General features: G+C 47.1%; 1 protein-coding gene across 1 annotated transcript in view; it reads right to left on the reverse strand.

Moving 5' to 3' along the window:
- LOC144510196 (annexin A4-like) overlaps window positions 1–16420 on the reverse strand; it is a 72245-nt gene that overhangs the window by 18996 nt on the left and 36829 nt on the right. The window contains exons 4-7 of the mRNA XM_078239676.1: window positions 15488–15582; window positions 11090–11203; window positions 4832–4922; window positions 3518–3597 (exon numbers count right to left, since the gene is read on the reverse strand). Of these exons, the coding sequence (XP_078095802.1) occupies window positions 3518–3597; window positions 4832–4922; window positions 11090–11203; window positions 15488–15582 (380 nt within the window). The remainder of the gene's footprint in view (window positions 1–3517; window positions 3598–4831; window positions 4923–11089; window positions 11204–15487; window positions 15583–16420) is intronic.

The raw sequence follows: 16420 nt of genomic DNA on the forward strand, positions 1-16420 counted from the left end.
CTGCCCAGCTGCTATAGGCACATTGGAAAGTTTACAATTTGATAGATCAGTGCAGAAGGAGGCCATTCGGCCCAAGTCTGCACCGAACACAATCCCACCCAGGCCATATGCCCATAACCCCTATGCATTTACCCTTGTTAGTCCCACTGGCACCAAGGGTCAATCCACCTGACCCGCACATCTTTGGACTGCGAGAGGAAACCGGAGAACCCAGAGGAAACCCAAGCAGACACAGGGAGAATGTGCAAACTCCACACAGACAGTGACCCAAGCCGGGAATTGAACCCAGGTCCTGGAGCTGTGAGGCAGCAGTGCTAACCACAGTGCCACTGTGCTGCCCTCTGTTTGGCCACGTTCTGGGGGCAACTTCCTCAACCATCAAAGTCCTGGAGTGGGATTCGAATCCAAAGCTTCTGGCTCAGAGACAGGGACTCTACCCACTGCTGAACCACAAGATCACCCATTGGACAGTATCAGACAGGTATGGCCTTGGAGAACAGAGAGGGCTAGGTGAGTATTATGAGATGATCCTGAAGGTGTGTACACTGCACAAGCCAGACAAAGGGACACAGCCCACCACTCAGGATCTAGCACAGCAAGACAAAACTGCAGGTAGACCAGCGTCAGGGGCATAGTGGGGGAAGGAGAGTGAGGGCAAGGGGATGTTTAATGGGCCAACAGAGTGTCTGAATAGCCCCTCCATCAAATACCCCCCATAACATTCAAGGAACAATCACCCATTGTAAATATGCACAGGAATCAGCACTGCTTCCACTGCTGCCCCTATACCACCATCCACATTTCCCAAATGCCAATTGGAACCATTTGCAAGGATAGAAGGATCTCTGTCCTTCCAGCAGGGACAGTGTGTTCACAGAGGCTGCAGTCAAAGACAGGGAAAAGTTGCCTGGTCTGAGACCTCTGCATCCTGATGGGAACCATGATGTGGAGATACCAGCGTTGGACTGGGGTAAGCACAGTAAGAAGTCTCACAGCAACAGGTTAAAGTCCAACAGGTTTATTTCACGACACACGACAATGCAGAATCGCTGAGCAGAGACTGATAGCCAAGTTCCGCACACATGAGGACGGCCTCAACCGCGATCTTGGGTTCATGTCGCACTATCTGTAACCCCCACGATTTGCCTGGGCTTGCAAAATCTCACTAACTGTCCTGCCTGGAGACAATACACATCTCTTTAACCTGTGTTTAACCCTCTCTCCACTCACATTGTCTGTACCTTTAAGACTTGATTACTTGTGAAGACTCGCATTCCAACCATTATTTTGTAAATTGAGTTTGAACATAGAACATAGAAAGCCACAGCACAAACAGGCCCTTCGGCCCACAAGTTGCGCCGATCACATCCCCACCTCTAGGCCTATCTATAGCCCTCAATCCCATTAAATCCCATGTACTCATCCAGAAGTCTCTTAAAAGACCCCAACGAGTTTGCCTCCACCACCACCGACGTCAGCCGATTCCACTCACCCACCACCCTCTGAGTGAAAAACTTACCCCTGACATCTCCTCTGTACCTACCCCCCAGCACCTCAAACCGGTGTCCTCTCGTAGCAACCATTTCAGCCCTTGGAAATAGCCTCTGAGAGTCTACCCTATCCAGACCTCTCAACATCTTGTAAACCTCTATCAGGTCACCTCTCATCCTTCGTCTCTCCAGGGAGAAGAGACCAAGCTCCCTCAACCTATCCTCATAAGGCATGCCCCCCAATCCAGGCAACATCCTTGTAAATCTCCTCTGCACCCTTTCAATGGCTTCAACATCTTTCCTGTAATGAGGTGACCAGAACTGCGCGCAGTACTCCAAGTGGGGTCTAACCAGGGTCCTATAAAGCTGCAGCATTATCTCCCGACTCCTAAACTCAATCCCTCGATTAATGAAGGCCAGTACGCCGTACGCCTTCTTGACCGCATCCTCCACCTGCGAGGCCGATTTAAGAGTCCTATGGACCCGGACCCCAAGGTCCTTCTGATCCTCTACACTGCTAAGAATGGTACCCTTCATATTATACTGCTGCTTCATCCCATTGGATCTGCCAAAATGGATCACCACACACTTATCCGGGTTGAAGTCCATCTGCCACTTCTCCGCCCAGTCTTGCATTCTATCTATGTCTCGCTGCAACTTCTGACATCCCTCCAAACTATCCACAACACCACCTACCTTGGTGTCGTCAGCAAACTTACCAACCCATCCCTCCACTTCCTCATCCAGGTCATTTATGAAAATGACAAACAGCAAGGGTCCCAGAACAGATCCCTGGGGCACTCCACTGGTCACTGACCTCCATGCAGAGAAAGACCCCTCCACAGCCACTCTCTGCCTTCTGCAGGCAAGCCAGTTCTGGATCCACAAGGCAACAGCCCCTTGGATCCCATGCCCTCTCACTTTCTCAAGAAGTCTTGCATGGGGGACCTTATCGAACGCCTTGCTGAAGTCCATATAGACCACATCCACCGCTCTTCCTTCGTCAATGTGTTTGGTCACATTTTCAAAGAACTCAACCAGGCTCGTAAGGCATGACCTGCCCTTGACAAAGCCGTGCTGACTACTTTTGATCATACTAAACTTCTCTAGATGATCATAAATCCTGTCTCTCAGGATCCTCTCCATCAACTTACCAACCACTGAGGTTAGACTCACCGGTCGGTAATTTCCCGGGCTGTCCCTGTTCCCTTTCTTGAATATAGGGACCACATCTGCAATCCTCCAATCCTCCGGAACCTCTCCCGTCTCCATCGACGATGCAAAGATCATCGCCAAAGGCTCCGCAATCTCCTCCCTCGCCTCCCACAGTAACCTGGGGTACATCCCATCCGGTCCCGGCGACTTACCAACCTTGATGCCATTCAATAGTTCCAACACATCCTCTTTCTTTATGTCCACATGCTCGATCCTTTCTGTCCACCGCAAACGAGCAGTACAACCACCCAGATCCCTTTCCACCGTGAATACCGAGGTAAAGTATTCATTAAGCACCTCCGCCATTTCTAACGGTTCCGCACAAACTTTTCCCCCTTCACCTTTTAAGGGTCCTATGCCTTCACATCTCATCCTTTTACTCTTGACATATTTGTAGAAAGCCTTGGGATTCTCCTTAATCTTACCCGCCAAGGCCTTCTCATGACCCCTTCTCGCTCTCCTAATTTCCTTCTTAAGCTCCTTCCTACATCCCGTATACTCCTCTAAATCCTTAACACCTCCTAGCTCTCTGAACCTTCTGTACGCCTCTCTTTTCTTATTCACCAGGTTCATCACAACCTTCGTGCACCACGGTTCCCGTACCCTACCAACACCCCCCTGTCTCATCGGAACGTTGTCATGCAGACAATATGTGTCTATATTTGCCCTGTTTGTAAACAGAACTCCTCACTCACCTGAAGGAGCAACGCTCCGAAAGCTCGTGCTACCAAATAAACCTGTTGGACTTTAACCTGGTGTTGTGAGACTTCTTACTCTTCTGACGGGAAGGCAGGATAAGATCTGTTCCTTACCGTTGCCAGCGACACCAGAACTCTCTGAAACATATGGGAAGTGTCCCCTGCAATGTCATCTTCCAGACTCTGGCCAAACTCTGGAAGAAAAAGAAAAATTCCCGTCATGGGACAGGCAGAAGGAACATGGAAACAAAAAGCCACATCATTCCAGTATCCCGAGATTACAAGCAGAATTCTGGACTTCACACCCCGGTTATAGTTGGTCGTGTTTATCACAGAAACAACATTCTAACGCTTCAGTTTGAAGATGGGCAACCTCATGTTCAAGTCCCTCGATTCCCCTCTCCTCCTCTAGCCTCCAAACCTCTCGCTGCTCCTCCAATCTCCCAACTCGAGTTGCTTCACTCAGTAGCAGTCGGGACCCCAAGTGTTGTAACTCCCTCCCTGAACCTCTGCCTTTCCCTCTCCTCCTCCTATAAGAAGTCTCACAGCATCAGGTTAAAAGTCCAACAGGTTTATTTGGAATCACGAGCTTTCGGAGCGCTGCGTTCTTGAGCCACTGCAGTCCATGTGGTGTAGGTACACCTACAGTGCTGTTAGGTGAAGGAGTTCCAGCATTTCCAGCTTTGGAATCACAAGCTTTCGGAGCGGAGCCACGGAGGTGCCACTCACCTGAGGAAGGAGCAGCACTCCGAAAGCTCGTGATTCCAAATGAACCTGTTGGACTTTAACCTGGTGTTGAGACTTCTTACTGTGCCCGCCCCAGTCCAACGCCAGCATCATGGCTCCTCCTATAAGATTCCCCTGAAAATAATCTCTCTTCGAACATGCTTTAGGGTCGCCAACCCGACAGTTAGAATCATAGAATCCTACAGTGCAGGAGGAGGCTGTTGAGTCTGCACCAACCACAATCCCACCCTATCCCCATAATCCCATGCATTTACCCTAGCTAGTCCACCTGACACTAAGGGGCAATTTAGCATGGCCAATCCACCTAACCCACACATCTTTGGATTGTGGGAGGAAACCGGAGCACCTGGAGGAAACCCACGCAGACACGGGGAGAACGTGCAGACTCCACAAAGATAGTGACCCAAAGCCGGGAATCAAGCCCGGGTCCCAGGCATTGTGAGGCAACAGTGCTAACCACTGTGCCACCGTGCCGCCCCAAGTTGTCGGATTTCATTACTGAGAGACTTCTTCTCACTGCATTAAACATTGCAAATAAACATTGGTTGTCGGTGATAGATCAGCATTGTTCAAACTTTATCACAGGAAGGCTTTAACTGGGAGGCTGGAGGAGGGGGGGGGGCATGTTTACATGGAGCGGGGGGGGGGGGGGGGGGGGCGGAAAGAGGACGACAAAAGTACCTTTCTTGTAACTAGCAACAATTTGCTGGACTTCTCGATTGTTCCGTGAAGCCAAAATTTCAATTAAACAACCTTCGTCAGTGCCAGCACCCTAGAGAGAAACACAATTAGTTTCACCTTCCTTTGAGATTTCATTGCAGCATACTGCATTTATGATAAATTAACTGTTAGCCGGCAGATTGAAAGGGAATATATCCCTGACGGCACAGCGATGAATTAAAATTAACACAGCCCAAGAGTTTCTGCACCCTCACACCCCGTCTCCATGGCTACAAAAACAAACACACATAAAAAGGAGGTTGGGTTAAAATGGTGAGGCTCTCCAGTGCCCCCAGATTTAGGCTGGAAATTATTCCAGATGTGTTTGAAAGCACACACTCGGTGTAATTAATCACTCGGAACACAGCGGCCGTCACTTAGACCACTGCGGCAGCGGCCTCCAACCAACCACGTTCAAGAGGACAATGATGCGAAGGATCAATGAGACGTATCGATCGCTCTTTTGGAGGAGCTGAGGAAGGACGAGGTTCAAGAGGAGTGATAGGCTGTGGAGCTGACTTAGAGTCATCGAGGTTTACAGCATGGAAATAGGCCCTTCGGCCCAACTTGTCCATGCCGCCTTTTTTTTTTTAAAAACCCCGAAGCTAATCCCAATTGTCCGCATTTGGCCCATATCCCTCTATACCCATGGAACTGTCTAAACGATTTTTAAAAGACAAAATGGTACCCGCCTCTACTACTACCTCTGGCAGCTCGTTCCAGACACTCACCACCCTCTGGACCCTTTTGTATTTCTCCCCTTAAACCTATGCCCTCTAGTTTTAGACTTCCCTCCCTTTGGGAAAAGATACTATCTAGCTGATCTATGCCCCTCATTATTTTATAGACCTTGCTGTGGGTTAGTGGGGGGGGGGGGGGGGGGGGGGAGGGAAATGGGGTCTCATTGTAAATATGGAGGGTAAATGCTAACTTGGACTGGGTGGACCGAGTGGTTTTGTTTTGGCGCTGCCTCACTCATGTTCTCCATTTTCGATGAGCCGGTACAGGTGAAGACAAGAGATGCAGGAGTGGAACAATGACTTGCCATTAACGGTGTGCCATTTCTCATATCACAGTCAGATTTTTAAGGCCATCACACCAGGCACCGATAGCTGACAGTCCAACATCCCACCCCGAGAGGTGTTTGATCAATGCTCCTGTCAGGGATAGCCTCACAGTACACGGGCAGCAAAATGATTTCTGTGTCACCAACATCTTATCTTCAAATATCGATTGTCCTTTTTGACGATGGCATTGAACTCGAGGTCAACGTGCGGTGTGTCAGTCACATGCCAGAGGCTCCTGTACCTGGTACTGACGTGGTAGGGAGACAGGCGCCAACTCTGGAGATTTACATGAGTCAACACGGACTCAAATAAAAACAGAACCAACTCGACACATCTTTAGGCTTTTGTTAAAATAAGTGAAGATAATATGGAGATTTGAACGATTTCGTAAGCCTATACCAGATGAAAGAAACTTTCCACAGCCCAGCAACCATGTGAAACAAACTCCCAGAGAAGGAAATCAATTCAATTGTACTGGCAGCTGGATTAATGAGTCTGAGAGAAGGACGATCCAAGGGCAAAAGGCATCTAGACACATAAAAGCAGCAGTAGGCCATTCGGCCGCAGCAAAATAGTTCCGCCATTCAATAAGATGGAGGTTTACAGCATGGAAACAGGCCCTTCAGCCCAACTTGTCCATGCCACCTTTTTTTTTTAAAGCCCCCAAGTTAGTCCCAATTTACCACATTTGGCCCATATCCCTCTATACCCATGTAACTGTCCAAATGCTTTTTAAGAGATCATTGCTGATCCTCTGCCTCACCATATTCCTGCTCTCTCCCCATACCCCTCTAGAGATACATTTCCATCTTAAATATGTTCAGTGGCTTACTCTCCACAGCCTTCTGTGATAGAGAGTTCTACAGGTTCACCACCCTGTCTAGTGAGCGAAGAAATTTCTCCTCTTCTCAGTCCTAAATGGCCTATCTTGTACCCCAAGACTGTGAGCCCTTGTTCTAGACAATCCCCACCACCCCCCACAGCCAGAGGAAACAACATCTCTGCATCCAGTCTGTCCAGCCCTGACAATGAGATCCCCTCATTCTTCTAAATTCCAGTGAATACAGCCCAGTCGACCCAATCTCTCCCCACACGACAATCCTGCCATCCCAGAAATCAGTCTGGTGAACCTTCACTGCATTCACTCAATGGTGAATATATCCTTGTTTAGATAAGGAGACCAAAACTGTCCACAACATTCCTGGCGTGGTCTTACCCGATATAACTGCTGTAAGACATCCCTGTTCCAGTACTCAAATCCTCTTACAACGAAGGCCAACATACTATTTGCCTTCCTCACAGTTTGCTGTACCTGCATGCTTTATTTCAGGTGACTGGTGTACCAGGACACCCAGTTCCTGTACATCAACATTTCCCAATCTATCACCATTTAAATAATACCCAGCTATTCTACTTTGCTGTCCGCAGTGGATAACTTCCTATTTATTTGTAATTCTGCATCTAACATGTATTTATTCACTCACTCAACTTATTCAAATTACCTTAAAGCCTCTTAACATCACCCTCATCGCTCATCTACTCCCCAAGCTTTTTGTGTTGTCAGTAGATTTGGAAATATTACTTTTGGTTCCCTCATCCATGTACATTGTCACTATTTGAGCTGATCACTGCAGGACCCATTTATTCCTCCTCTGTTTCCTGTCTGCTAACCCATTCTACATCCATGCTAAAAATATTAAACACAATCCCGGGTGTGTTAATTTTGGACACTAATGTGGGATATCATCAAAAGCTTTCTGAAAATCCAAATACATCACATCCACTGGTTCTCCCTCATCTATTCCACAAGTTACATCCTGAAAAAAACTCCAATAGGTTTGTCAAACATGATTTCCCTCAAATCCATGTTGACTTCGATAGACTTTGTCCAATGCAGTTTATAGTTTCCAGGCTGGAATTTCCCAGCCCCTTTGCAGGATTCACAGGTGGAAATGGCTCGCTATTGGCTGCTGGAGGGATCTTCTGGTCCCGCTCAAGTCAATGGCCATTTGCGCTGCTCGCTGGCGCCAGGGAACTTGCCATGGAGGCAAGGGAGAGGGGTGGGGGTAGGGTTGTAATATCCCAGCGGAGAGGAGGGGCTGTAACATCCTGGCGTATGTTTGCAGTGGAATACAAAATCAAAATGTCATTCAAGGCTGTGTTGTCTACCAATCATGGTGGTGCAGTGGTTAGTACTGCTGCCTCACAGCGCCAGGGCCCCAGGTTCAATTCCAGCCTTGGGTCACCATCGGTGTGGAGTTTGCACATTCTCTCCATGTCTGCGTGGGTTTTCTCCCACAGTCCAAAGATGTGGGGGTTAGGTTGATTGACCATGCTAAATTGACCCTAGTGTCAGGGGGATTAGCAGAGTAAATGTATGGGGTTGCAGGAATAGGGGCTGGGTGGGATTGTGGTCGGTAGACTTGATGGGCCAAATGGCCTCTTTCTATACCGTAGGGATTCTATTCTATGGAATGGGCGAACACATTGTATGTACATTGTAGAAACTGGGCAATGAAGGAATATACCACACTCGAGGACTTTACTCAGCAGCTGTCTCATGGGATTTGGACATTTCATATCTTGTGTTCTGATCACTTCCATTGTGGCTGCCTCACTCTCCACTTAAAAAAATTCTTATTGTTGTCGAATGAATTTTCTGACGGCCAAAATTCTTCCATGGGATGCGGACGTCACTGGCTGGGCCAGTGTCAGGTGCCCATTCTTCATTGAGAAGGTGGTGGTGAGCTGCCTTCTTGAACCACTGCAGTCCACGCAGTGTGGGTACACCCACAGTGCTGTTAGGTGGAGGAGTTCCAGCGTTTCCAGGCAGTAACCGGTGCCACCTTTGTTCTGTGCAGCCCGACGCCAAAGCAGCCTTCACTCTGGGAAGGTCAAGTGGTTTCAATCCCATGCAGTTAGTTTGGGAAATAACCCATTATAGGGATAGTCAGTGGCCCAATTCACTTCTGCATGGAAATCAGCCACTCTTCCACTGAGGGGGAAAGCAGAGCTGAAAGGAATCCAGGAAGGATTCGCCCAGATGGACTGGGAAAATTCAAATGACGGTCAAGGGCATTAGAAGGGAAGGACTTGGAATTGAAAGTAGTGATGATCCACATTATCGATGGCATGGTTGCAGACCCAGATGGCTTTCTCTAATGACACTATATAACATGTGTATGAGCAGCAGCGAGGATGGAATGAGAGCAGGGGAAAGCAGCCAAGCAACAGTGTTAATATTTGAATTTTCTTTTGTGCAAGTATGTTTTCCAAATGGGACAAAACGTGGACGGGAACCAAGTCAGTGTCAAGTTATCAGCTGCTCTGCAACACAAGTTGACAGCTTGCCTCAGTGTGTGTGTGTGTGTGTGTGTGTGTGTGTGGGGGGGGGGGGGGGGGGGGGGGCACCTTTAGCAAGTGTGCATTTTATTTTAAAACATCATTGTCCCTCCAGGATTCATCTCTTTTACCTCCCATGGCCGTAAATTACACGCGACACCATGGTCATATCACTTTGCAATTACTGCCACTATCTTGGCCTTCAGAAAAGCCATTTGACCAACAATAAATTGGTTACGGCGAATTCAGGCAGGCGACAGCAGCCCCGAAAACCAAAGCACACTGAACACAGGGGCCGTGTTCAGTTTAATCAGTTGGGGGCATAGGTTTAAGGGGCAAGGTTTAAAGGAGATGTTCGAGGCAGGTTCTTTTTTTAAAAACAAAGGGTGCCTGGCACTCGCTGCCGGGGGAGGTAGTGGAATACCCCTCGAGCTGATTCAGACTATAAGACGTAGGAGCAGATGAAGGCCATTCGGCCCATTGAGTCTGCTCCATCATTCAATGAGGTGATGACTGATCTGATAATCCTCAACTCCACTTTCCCGCCTTATCCCCATAACCCTCGATTCCCTTACTGATTAAAAATCTGTCTGTCTCAGCCTTGAACATTGCGCAAGTGATCGGAGACTCACCTTTGTCCCATAACCCTTACAGTTCATAGGCTCCCTACAATGCAGAAGGAGGCCATTCAGCCCATCGAGTCTGCACCGACCAGGCCCGATCCCCGCCACTCCCCCTGACAGTAACAGGCAATTTTAGCATGGCCAATGCACCTAACCCGCACATCTTTGGAGTGTGGGAGGAAACCGGAGCACCCGGAGGAAACCCACGCAGACACGGGGAGAACATGCAAACTCCACACAGTGACCCAAGCTGGGAATCGAACCTTGGTCCCTGGTGCTGTGAGGCAGCAGTGCTAACCACTGTGCCACCAGTTAACAAATAATCAATAATTAACAATGGGTCAAACATGGAGAACTTGAAACTTGTACCTCCGCTTTTAAAAAAATCAAGGATTGCGCTACTTTCCTCCCTCAAAGTGTTTGAAAATTAAAGCCAGACCCACATCCTTGACTCTGCAAACATAGAAACTAGAAGCAGGAGGAGGCCATTCGGCCCTTCGAGCCTGCTCCGCCATTCATTTTGATCATGGCTGATCATCCAATTCAATATCCTTCCTCCCCATATCCCTCGATCCCTTTAGCCCCAAGAGTTATATCTAATTTCTTCTAGAAATCAGAGCAACCAGCAAATAAATAGTTTCCCGACCTAACCTGTCGCAAATTAAACAAGAGTTTTGCTCGGTTAACTCTCAAAGAATTGGAAGGACGATGCTTCAATTCATGGTGGAATGACTGTTCTGATCAGGCCAACGTTTTGCACACAGCGAGATCCCACAAGGATCAATGAGACGTGTGACCGAGGACTTGCTGAAGGGAGGATTGGGGCTTCGAGTGGCAGCACAGACCTAAAGCTGTAGGTGGAACAGCTCAATTACCTCAAACATTGTTCTGGACCATCGACCTGGGTTTCATTTCCCCCAGAAACAAGAGCTGAATCCACCTTCCCAACTGCCACGTCCGATTAATTTCTGATAGCTGGTAAACATTAACATATTAAAAAGGAGCCTGATAATGTTGGATCGATAAAGTTCCTTTACCGAACAGGAACACATCAGCTTGCCAAAGGGACTAATGAGAACACCCTGTTACACTGCATCCTTTGTCTGTAGCCACCCAGCCCCTCCAGCAACCTGCCTCCCAAGATGTTCAAATATTAACCCAGACAAAGAGCACACCAGTTCACACACCTTGATGGATTTTTTCAATTCGTGAATGTCGTACATGACAGGAGTCATCATCAGCCCAAGGACAACCTGTTCAAAGTTGCCAGATATCTCAGACTTCAAGTCACCGATCAGGTCCTGAGGTGAAGAGGTGAAGGGTGAGGAAGAGGTTATTTCTTTCTTAAAAAGAGATGGCCATCAGTTAAAAGGACTATACATCGAGATGAAGCAATCTGTTCCCAATTATTTAATCACAACATCAAACAGATAAGGAAGTTTTAAAAATTCATTTACAGGACGCTGCTGACTGGGCCAGCATTTATTGACCATCCCCAACTGTCCTTGAACGGAGTGACTTTTCAGATGACACAACTCAACCAGAATGGTTTGAAACAATCCTGGGAAGTTTCAATAAAGGCAAAACACCATGCTGTATATCGGAAATGAAACAGAACATGCTGGAAGAACTCTGCGGGGCCCTCTTTCAAGGGATCTTGACGTCAGCGGCAAGGCCAACATGTGTTGCCCTTCCCCAATTGCCCTGGTCTTGCTTGACCATTTCAGAGGGCAGTTGATAATCAACCACATTGCTGCGGCCCTGGAGTCACATGTAGACTAGACCAGGTAAGGACGACAGATTTCCTTCCCTAAAAGGACATTAGTGAATCGGATGGCAACAATTGATGATGGTTTTTATGGTCATCATTACTGAGACTAACTAATATTCCAGATTTATTAGCAGAATTTAATTCCACCAGCACCATGGTGGGATTTGAACCCCCAGAGAATTAGACTGGGTCTCTGAATTATGAGTCCAGTGACAGTGCCACTAGGCCACCATCGCCCAGAGCTCTGAAGAAGAGGAGTCATACGGACTTGAAATGTGAACTCTATTTTGCTGAATTTTTCAAGCATTTTCTGTTTTATTTCCCAAGAAGTTGGTGCAAAGCAGAAAGAACACTCCAACCGAGAATTAACAGTGTGACAACAATAAGCTATCTTGGGTCAGATAAGGCTTCACTTATTTCACCGTGCAACTTTCCCTGAAAGACAGATAAGATATACACACACACACACTTGTATCTCAAACACATTGCTTTTGAACTTTTGTCAGTGAGTCACCTGTAAATATTATTTCGCTCCCTGGAGCCCCGTTCTTAATACCAAAAAGGAAATGTTGCCATCAATATTGACTTTGCGTACACCTGTTAACATTCAACAATTATGGAAATCTGATTCCCCTCAGATGCTAATCTGTACCCAGAGGAGCAAGGATCTGCAGATTAAAAAATGCTTCTAAGCCCTCTACTGTACTGAGTGATGAATAGAAGTTTTGAGAAGCCCACTAACTCAAATTCCCCAATTCCCAGGGTACAACTTCACAAAGACTGATGTACCCTCTGGGCCGAGAGCGCAGCTGTATCCTGGATCTCCACCAGACTCAGCAGGAAGGTAGTCTGGTCAGAGAGAGACCTGGACTCCCATGTCATCGTGAAAAAGGTGCAATCCTTGGAGATGGGGCAAAGAGGGAGATATTGTCAGCAAAGATTGAACTGGCCAGGGCACTTCACTGAGAAAGGCTAAGGTGTGACCCGAGGCACCTTTAAATAAGGAAGAACTTGACACAAAAATGTGGACATGAAATTCAAAACCAAAGGCTGTCGATACAAGATGATCACTGATAAATGCAATGGGAAATTCAGGAGATACATGGTTACACAGAGTGGTGGAACAGATGCCCCACATGGAGTGGCTGAGGGGGATAACACAGTTGATTATAAATGTTTATTATATTTCTGTGGTATTCTGTGAAGTAGGATTGTGGGGGCTGAGAGAATCCAATTTATTTAAGCTCAAGACCGAATGTCTACAGAATTGAGACCATCAAAAGGGCACTTGAAGCAAATAGGGTCAAGCTGGATGTTGCACAAGTAAACACAACATGGATTGAAATTTGCATTGGGAGCTAAGTGAGGATTGGGATTTTTAGCTGTTGAATTTCAAAGGGAGGCAAGAAGGCTTAACATAAAGTCAGAATAAATAAGGAAAGTTACTCAATTTTATTTCACCCTAAAGTAGTGACCACAAAGAGAAGATAATTCTGGGAAAGATACATTTCAAAGAAGGGTAAGAACAAATGGGAAAAGATGACAGAGGAAATAACAGAGGTTGAAGGTTACGATAGGAGGTGGCCAGGTAAGATCCTGAAGAGAAAACTGTGTTTGGACAGGGCTGTGGGAAGAAGCAAAGGGAAGCAGTCTTCAGCCACTCAACTGGTGGTTTACAGAAAACAGGGACTTGTGCTAAAGCTTTTGGAATTCTCCACACTGGAATGACAGTCAGAGAGAGAAGCCCTGTGATACATCTCCCCTATAGCAACAGTGGGTGCCTGTTGGTAATATTACTGGAATCTTTATAGATTAAATATCTGTAGGGACTGTTGCCGAAAGGACCATAACACCGCAAGAAATAGGAACAGAGGCCATTCAGTTATTCGAGTCTGCCCCACTATTTAATAAGATCATAGCTCATTCTACAGTCACCACATCCACTTTACTGCCTTCTCTCTGCAACCCTTCATTGCCTAACTGATTAAAAAGCTTGCGATCTTAGCCTGGAAAATGCTCAAGAACCCGGTCTCCACAGCTTCCTGGGGTGAAGAATTCCAAAGATTCACTGCTCTCAGGAGAAGAAATTCTTCCTCAAATCCATCTTCAATGAGCACCCCCTTATTCTGTGACTACGCTCCCTGCTTCTCCACACTCCCATGAGCCGAAACATCCTCTCAGCATTAACCTGCCTAACCCCCGAAGAGTCTTGCATGTTTTAAACATTCCGAACTCCCAGCAGTACAGACCCAACCTGTTTAATCTTTCTTAAAAAAGGGGTATTTATTGGTGAATCCAACCAAATGGAAATCATTCAGACTAATTTTAAATTCTCTTTTCAATTTGTTAATCAAATACTTTAATTTATGGCTTACAAACTCCCAAAAAGGCGCTTTGGAATTTCTGACTTCAGCAGACGTATCTACTCATAGTAAAATACACATTAAAACCCAGGTTTCCCTTTGGGATTTAGTTATATATGAGTGGCACATATCACCTCCCAGATTAAAACACTGGCAAGGAATTGTTTGAGGAACAGAAGCACTGACCCGCTTTAAATTGGGGGATGTGGGTGAAAGGTGACGACCCATGACCCTGGGCAGCAGCAAGGTCATATCCAAGGGCCGCCACAGCAGGAAATGATTGGCTAAGAGGTGAAGAGTTTTGAGTTCAAGCTAGATGGCGCAATGCTTTGATCAGCTATTGCTGTGGGCTATGCCTTTTCCAGCCTGTACTCTATTTTAAATAAATCTGATTTACCTCGGGGCAATGCAAGGTAGGGCACTGTAAATAACCCTGCCAAAGACTTTTAAAATGATTACAAGATCTCTCCACACATATTCAGAGCTTTGGCTTTTAGTTCCTTCTCTGGAAACTTCTATTTACTATTAGCTCAAGAGAGGCTGCACAGACTTAAATCAGTCAAGTACAAAGGCGGCTAACAACTAAATACCGATTGAACAGGATTTGTGAGCAAGGCACATTATCATTGCGTACGTGAGGAGAGAGGGGGGATGGAGGTTAACCATACCACAATGTCAGCCACACAGGTAACCCACGTTCCAGATGGCCTTATGTCTTTTCTCCACAACCGGCCTCTAATTAATGCAATATTTCTCTGTTTGGAGTTTCAGTTCCATCTCTTTGGGATCCCCTGAAGCCTCAGTTAGTTGTTACAATAGGAAGCCGAGGCCACAACAAACACAAGAGCTTCCTCTGCCAGAAACACTGCGTTCAACGATCACAGCCCATTCCCCCGTGAGGCAGGAGAAAGGGCAGTGACGGATATCTCCCAGAGCAATGCAGCTGCTCTGAACTCTATATTCAGTTCAGTTCTGGGTGTCCCCCAGGATTGAACAGTCTGTGCTGGAAACTCAACTGCTGGAGCAAGCAAGAGGAAACAAATAGCAACCGCGGTTCATTATCACTCGGAGAAGAGAATGAGGGGGGGGAACCAAAGGATTCAAAAGGCTACAACACGGAATCCCCTGGGGCAGAACACAGGGACAGCACTAACGGACCCAAGTGCTTAGTTCACCCTCTCTCCAATGGTGTTAAATTGGAGACAATGGGAGACGTTTCGATTAGCACCCGAGAGGTGAAAGCAGGCGTATTAAATCAAAATATCCTCTTACACTTCCTGACTATCAGTCATAGCAAGACTGAAGTTCAGGAAATCCAGCTAACCAGTCTCTCATCAAGCAGCTATTTATTAGCTGGAGGCCAGAAGTGGATTAGAAATTTTGACATTAACATCAGCTCAGATCATGCCCCGCAGTAAACTTTTCAAAGCAGTGCTGAGGAAAACCCATACCCTTCCAAACGCAGTCTTGTAGTCCAGTTTAATCTGCTGCCTCTGGGCAATCGTCCTCTGGGTCAACACTTCGATGATGGCGTCCTCGTCGGTGCCTGCACAACAACAACAACAAAAAAGAGCTCAAAAGGCAACTTGCAAATTTTCCAGTCTGAAAAACAGAAAACTAAATCCTGGGAGGGTTAATCTGCAAAGCTTCCTGATGTCGATATGTGACAGAACCTCGGTTTCATGACCACTTTACAACCTGGCTAGTCCATACCGGTGGTTCTGCTCCACACAACCTCCTCCCACCTCTCAGCATAACCGGCCATTCCTTTCACCCACCTAGCTTCCCTTTAGTTTCACACATGTTCCCCAAACTTGTCCACATCAGCCTGGGTAGCCTCAAGACGCCAGGATAGGGATTGTGTGTGTGTGTGTGTGTGTGCGCCCATGTGCGTGTGAGTGAGCGAGCCAGCCAGCCAGCCTATGGGTGGGTGGGTGTTACATGATTTGGGAGCTGCTCCAAGCTCCTCCAGGACAATAACTTGCTGACACTACATTGCTGTTAGCTGGTGCACCAACCACTGCAGCGAGGGGTTAGAGCACTGCAGCTACTGGTGGGTTATGTAAAGGAAGACCTTTAGGGGGAAGTTAAACATGTGCTGGAGAATGGGGGCAGCCGCAGTCGGGGAAAATTCACATCTGGGAAGAGCCACAGCCTTGATCCTCGCGCCTTGTTAGATGAAGCTCAGTTTCAGGTATTTAAACATCGAAGGTGACAGAACAGAAGAAGATAAGAAATAGGAGCAGGAGTAGGCCATCTAGCCCCTCGAGCCTGCCCCGCCATTCAATAAGATCATGGCTGATCTGAAGTGGATCAGTTCCACTTACCCGCCTGATCCCTATAACCCCCAATTCCCTTACCGATCAGGAATCCGGTGATTTAAA

The sequence above is a fragment of the Mustelus asterias genome, chromosome 22 (genome assembly GCF_964213995.1).
Source record: "Mustelus asterias chromosome 22, sMusAst1.hap1.1, whole genome shotgun sequence".
In the NCBI taxonomy this organism is placed as follows: domain Eukaryota; kingdom Metazoa; phylum Chordata; class Chondrichthyes; order Carcharhiniformes; family Triakidae; genus Mustelus; species Mustelus asterias.